At 42.0% G+C, this 6,000-nt stretch overlaps 1 protein-coding gene across 3 annotated transcripts; it reads right to left on the bottom strand.

The window, feature by feature from the left end:
* Nucleotides 1-203: 203 nt before the first annotated feature.
* Nucleotides 204-1,910, bottom strand: LOC145659196 (uncharacterized). 3 transcript variants are annotated; one of them, XR_014125189.1, is made up of 2 exons: nucleotides 1,629-1,767; nucleotides 204-762 (listed from the first exon to the last, which is right to left on the bottom strand). XR_014125189.1 is itself a non-coding variant. In XM_081720343.1 (2 exons), the coding sequence occupies exons 1-2, from the start codon at nucleotides 1,851-1,853 to the stop codon at nucleotides 314-316; spliced, it is 429 nt and encodes a 142-aa protein (XP_081576469.1). In that variant the 5' UTR covers nucleotides 1,854-1,910; the 3' UTR covers nucleotides 204-313. The 3 variants fall into 3 exon arrangements, 2 of the variants coding, with proteins under 2 accessions (XP_081576469.1, XP_081576468.1); XM_081720343.1 differs by lacking the exon at nucleotides 1,629-1,767 and adding an exon at nucleotides 1,844-1,910 and having other exon boundaries at nucleotides 204-732; XM_081720342.1 differs by lacking the exon at nucleotides 1,629-1,767 and adding an exon at nucleotides 1,844-1,873.
* Nucleotides 1,911-6,000: the final 4,090 nt, after the last annotated feature.

Below are 6,000 nucleotides of genomic sequence, written 5' to 3'. Positions count from 1 at the left end.
TAAGGACCTCCTTCCTTCATAAGGATACTCCTGTTTTTGAAACTGTTTCACGCTAACACCACTGTTTCTGCATACTAGCTCTTACTGCTTTTTTGCAACATGTTTATTCTTCGCCGTTAGCGATAGTTTTATCTGTGAGAAGTGTAGATGAATTGCTGTTCTGTGACGTGGGAGACAAGGCAGGATGCAAAGACGAGCCGTGGTTCACATGAGACAGATGTTTATTAACACACAAAACAAAATGAAACCAAACACGAAGAACATTAAGCACTAACATCGGAGGCTCGTTGCTCTCAGAGTCCTCTGACCCGGTCTATAAACCACAGGAAGGATCCTCATGGCGGGCCTCCTCCACCTCCACTGATGGATCCTCAGAGCGGTCGGATTCGGTGTCCGACCTGAGGCCGACGTCAACATACTCCTCACTCCTGCTGTAATCCTCACAGTCCTCCTGGTAGTCCGTGGGGGGAGAGTAGGACCCTGCAGAGTCTGACCCTGGATATTGGTAGTCGTAATCGTACGGGTCCCGGTAATCCAGTGAAGGTAGGCAGGACTCTGCAGCATCTGATCCTGGACCACCACCAGGGCCCCCCCAAAATCCTCCAGAGATACTCTCCCCCGATGTGATGACAGGGAGTGTTCCCACAAGTATGGAGGATTCTCCTGCATGGGTTGGGTTTCCCCTTTTTCTTCTTTCCCTTGGCTCGAGGCAACCTTCAACGGTCGGTGTTCCTGTGACGTGAAGCCGGATGCAAAGATGAGCTGTGGTTCAGATGCCACAGACGTTTATTATCATACAGAACAAGACAAAACCAAACACGAAGAACATTAAGCATTAACACTACTTAGAACATAACAGGCAGTCTTAAAACACAACAAAGCAGCATACATGGGGTCAAACACTGACAAACAACAACAAAACAAGGGTTTAAATATGTGTGCTCACAATTAAAAGAACTATAGACAGATGCTGGTTCACTCCTAACATCTGCAAATTAAAATACAAGTTGGTTATTTCTCAAAAAGGACTGAAGCTCTTCCTCCGTCAGTGAAGCACCCTGGTAGTGTTCTCATATGTGGCGATGGAAGTGACGTCCATGTAAATAGGTGTTTAATCACTGCCATGTGCTACTTGGAAAAGAAATTAATCTTTTAGTATGAACAATGTTGGGGATAAAGAATGGGGACTTGTACATCTCCAATAGCGATTAGAAGACAATAACTGACACTAGGACACCTCATCTAAATATGTTGACTTGACAAGTACAGTATTATTCATGTTATACATCTATGGGTTAAAAATATGGAAAAAGTGTTTTAACAAGAACGCCAGAGGGGGCATTTACTATTTTGTGGAGAATAAAAAATGGCTCATTTTAATGGGTTAAATTTTTTTTAATTCTTTTGCAGAGAGGGAAGGGTGAAAGGACTGAGAAAGAAGGTTAGCACCTGCCAACCGGTGCTGGGAGTAGGCCTCACTCACCTGTCATGCACAAGAGACCTGCAGTCCCAGGGCACAGTAAAGGCTAATTTACTCCCTACAGATATAAGCTTGTAAAACTTGTTTCTGTTAGAGTGCTCCTAGACTGAGGTACCTACATTCCCAAGTCTGAAAGGTGAGATTCTACCTGTGCACGTAGAAAATCAGGTAGGCTGTTTTTGTCCTGCTCTTCAGGATGGCTGGCTCAGTGCTTCTTGATACTTTTAAGTCACTGAATGACAACCAGCTCTGTCCTTCTCCCTCAGCTGTGTCACTGATATAGTGGCCTGTCGGAGTAGTCGGTGGTCCTTAGTCATTTAATAGTTTCTACTGCACGTGTATAAATAATGTCAGATTACTCACCATGGTCCATGCTGTCACCTAAATGAGAAACCACCGCCAGGAGTCTGTAGGTGCCAGTGGGTGCACATTCCTGCAACAAACAAATACATCTTTTTTTTTTCATACGATTAACTGAAAACGCATCACGGATCGAACGCCATTTCTGTATTAACAGGCCTCTTTCATTCTCTCTCATTCTGTCTCTGTGTCTCTCTCAGCTTGTATCTCTCTTCTTTTTGGTCTCTCTCTCTCCTCACCGGTAGGCTTACTTGCTGTCCTCTAGCTCCCTGTCCTTCTCCTCTCTCATTTACTACTGATGGGTTAAAAGAACTTAGTCATTATGGCAGATACTTATACACAGCCGTATTATCACTCCACTGTAAGAAAATGGCACAACTCTACCTGGCTGCGGACTGGAGTTTTCTTGAGGTTTGTCCTGGGTTCCCGCTGCTCCACTGAGGACAAACCACAAAGCCATTCAGTCAGCATTTTGTAGCTAAATGGGAATGGGTGGACAGAGAAGTATGTGGGCACAGGTTGATGGTACGAGCTCACCTCGACTGCTGCCTGAGAGAAGCCACCCCAGGAAGGGCAGAGAGATCCAGCTCGGACGGGACGTCCATCACGTCTGAGAGCTTTTGGCCCAGCATGTCAAACCGCTTAAGGTGGAGGACGAAAATACTGTTCCAAGAGGAAAAGTGACTTAAGGACTGGAAGTGTGTGTGAGTGGAGGAGGGTGTGTGTGTTGGACTGGTTTAAAACTCATTCTTTAAGGTCATCTACGTCAGACGAGACTCACCGTGGCAGTGTGAAAAACTCCACTTCTTCAGTTGCCTCGCAGCCTGCTTCACACTCACAAAAACGCTCCAGTAGTGTTGGCTGAAAAAAGAAAGAGACCCTTTCATTGAGAGTGATAAAATCAAAATGGTAGCATGTCATAACTGTATTCTCTCCTTTACAACAGGGTAATGAAGCCTTATCCAAAGAGGGTGTGTGAGATGACCGACCTTAAAGTAAGTGTGTAGGCTGTCGGTCGTAGCAGGGCTCAGATTTACAGAGAGGTGGTTGTAGACATCCACTCTGCAGCTCTGCTTTCCACAGCTTTCACAAAATAAGAAATGTTACAACATTTGCACAGAAATAATCTCCTGCATCCCTTATACAGTGTGAGTTATCACATGCTAATATGCTCAGTTTTACAAGTAGATAACATCTTATCTAATGTGAAGCATCAGAGCAGAAAACATTTAGAATGCTCAGTCCATGTCTGTTATGTTTTCCCAAACTCACACACACTCTGAGATTTGAAAGCTATGTGATGAATACAAGCTGAACTTGTGAGCATTTTAAATGTTCATATTTAAGTTATGTATGTTATGAAACTTTCATGAATACTTTAAACAGAGATGTCCGGAGAAAGCACCTACTCTCGCTGAGAAAATGTACTTTAAACAAACACGTTAAGACTGGTTAAGACCAGTCCATTAACACAAAGGAGATATGCAACAGTGATACCTAATTACCTGGTGCACGTGAGCACAGACTTGATATGAAACTCAAAGTTTGCCACAGGGCAGATGTAAGAGAAGAAAGAGGCCCTGAGTCTCTCTCCCTCCTCTTTCAGCTGCAGTAAGCAGAGCATCAGGAACTCATGAGCATCCTGTGGAGGACAGCACAGGAGAACATCAGAGGAGGATTTGCTCCTGGACTTCAACAGCAGCACGGTGAGAAAACAAAGGTGGCCGTGTGCAGTTCCTGCAGGGTACTGCGTGAGGTTCTGATGTGTTCTGAATGGCTGAGGGGGCCATTTAGCTGGACCTGTTCATAGTCCTCTTCGAATGCAGGGCAGCGGGCTGAAACACACTCAAGCAGGGCTCCCAGGAGCTGCACCTTCTGCTTTGTGCTGCGAGTGGTGAGCCGGGCCTGCTGCAGATCTGAAAAACATCTATAAGCATTGTTACTTTAAGACGCAATTAGTCTTGCGCTCTGGCAAACGTGTGCGCCTGTAAATAATTACAATTATTTTAATGTACAACTTATTTTATTGTATAACCACACTGTAAATAGAATCCATAAGAATGTATTCAAAGCCAGAGTTGTAACGTTCATTTATTTTTACAGGTAGCGGATTACTGTGCTTCTACTATCTCTTAGCAACAAGTGATTTTTTTTTCTTCAGTATGACAACTAAAAGTAAATTACATTGGACATATTTATTTTTATAGTTTAGGTGTCACTCCACGGCCCCTCCTCCCAGACGTCTCCGTGTGTGTGTGTTTGTGTGTGTGTTCGTTCGTGTAGCCACGCCCTCCCCGTGTCTCACATTTGTTTCTCGTTTTCGATACTGTGTGTATTTAAGGTCTAGTCTAATTGTTATTGTTTCTCGGTGTGCCTGAGTGCTACGTTCTCGGTTCGGTGTAAATAAATGTCACTGTGTCGCACTCGGCTCGTTCCTGCGTCCGTCCTTCGTTACAGTAAGATTATGTGTATACACAATTTTATAGAGCTTTTTCCAGATTCAACGTGAATGCTATTTTCATTTTGGACCATACAAATAAGAAAAAGTGCTTCTTTGACATTTTATTGGAGGACCTTGCACAGCTGTACTTTACACCCAAAGGGAGTTGTTTTTAGCAATACACATAAGGCCTGTGATGCTAAGGAAGGTTTTAGAAGGTTAGAAAACTTTAGGATCCCTGTTATCCCAGGAACTGGACCCTGCAATCCCAGTATAACATGGTGCTGTAGTATGCCCACAAATCAGTCCAAGTACAAAAAAGGTTTGATACAAGCTATTGCAGCTTCAAAATAAAGTGCACTTGGATGTAGCAAAAGGCCTGTTGCAACCCTTCAATGATGTTTGAATAAGTCTGTGATACAGGGGCAGCCAGGCTGAAGGTTGACCTCTTGTGACACAAATCTGAGTTGCAAGATGAACAATGCAGGAAAAGATTATTTCTGGGACCAAAACATTAAAAACCTATAGTTGAAATGTCCTTCAGGATTCGTAACCTAAGCACGCATATATGTATCTATCATTTGGTGTAAGCACATGGTATTTCATAAAAATTAATTTTCTGCTACTGTGAAGGGCTCTCTTAGAAAACTCATAAAATATTTTATATTTATTCCATGTAGTTGTTGTAGAGAAATTTGTAAAGAATGTGAATACTAAACAAATTCATATTTGGAAATGTTTCTAGCACTTATTATATTACATATATATTATATTACATATTATATAGCACAAGTTTCTAGCACTTAGCCATATAGTATATTCAGTTCACCGTTTGCAGTCAGAAAGGAGGAAGCTGTAACCCAGGGCATACACAAGTGTATGCAAATATGCAAATAGCCGTGTGCATATGAAGGGATCCGTTCCACACATTGTACACAAATGTTTTTTTGTTTTTTGTTTTTTTTTATTGATCATGCAGGTGAGTCAGTAAACGATCATTACATACATGTTGTCTGAGTCCTCCCTTTTCTCTTGTCAACCATGGATCATGGAACATAATGCAACTGTTTAGGCCTTCAAAAACCCAGACATCTCCTTTAGGAAACGGGAAATTCACAGTACATGCGCCTTCAGACAGTCTACCACAGAAAGAAGTCACAAACCTATTGGTTAATGCCTGTAAAAGATATTAACCTTTCTTTTTATTAAATGGCCTTAGTATTTATCAATTATGCACACTTTTTCATGTTTTCATAATATTTTTCATGTCTGTTAAGTGTGTTTTACTACATTTTCTGGTGTACTTAAAGGTTTTGCTTGTGCTTAAGCATGATGGATTTTAATTTAAACAACAGTTAAGTTAAAATGCAGACTGTGAGGTTTTCATGTAGGAATTATAGCCACTTAGTCGTTCCATCAAGAAAAACTGTTGAACAGATCGAGATATCTGGTATGTATTTGCCAAAGACAAAAATAAAAATAAAAAATAAAAAATAGAATACTCCAACCTCAGGATATTACCAACAGTTTCCCCCTCTGGGGTCGTAGTTCCCAAAGTTCTCACAGTGCCACTCCGCTTTCTTCAGATCCTATGGAAATTTCGCCATGTGGTTTTGTTTTGTGTTTATTTTCGGTTTCAGTTTCATTCTCTTGCACTTCTAGCTAATCTCGGTCAGTAAATCTATCATTTTTCCCTCACTGATGGCCACCCCACGTAAGT

This window comes from Electrophorus electricus, chromosome 9 (assembly GCF_041902795.1).
Source record: "Electrophorus electricus isolate QZ-2024a chromosome 9, ASM4190279v1, whole genome shotgun sequence".
Lineage (NCBI taxonomy): Eukaryota > Metazoa > Chordata > Actinopteri > Gymnotiformes > Gymnotidae > Electrophorus > Electrophorus electricus.
Note: the sequence above shows the minus strand (reverse complement) of the source record. Positions and strands in the feature narration are given on the sequence as shown.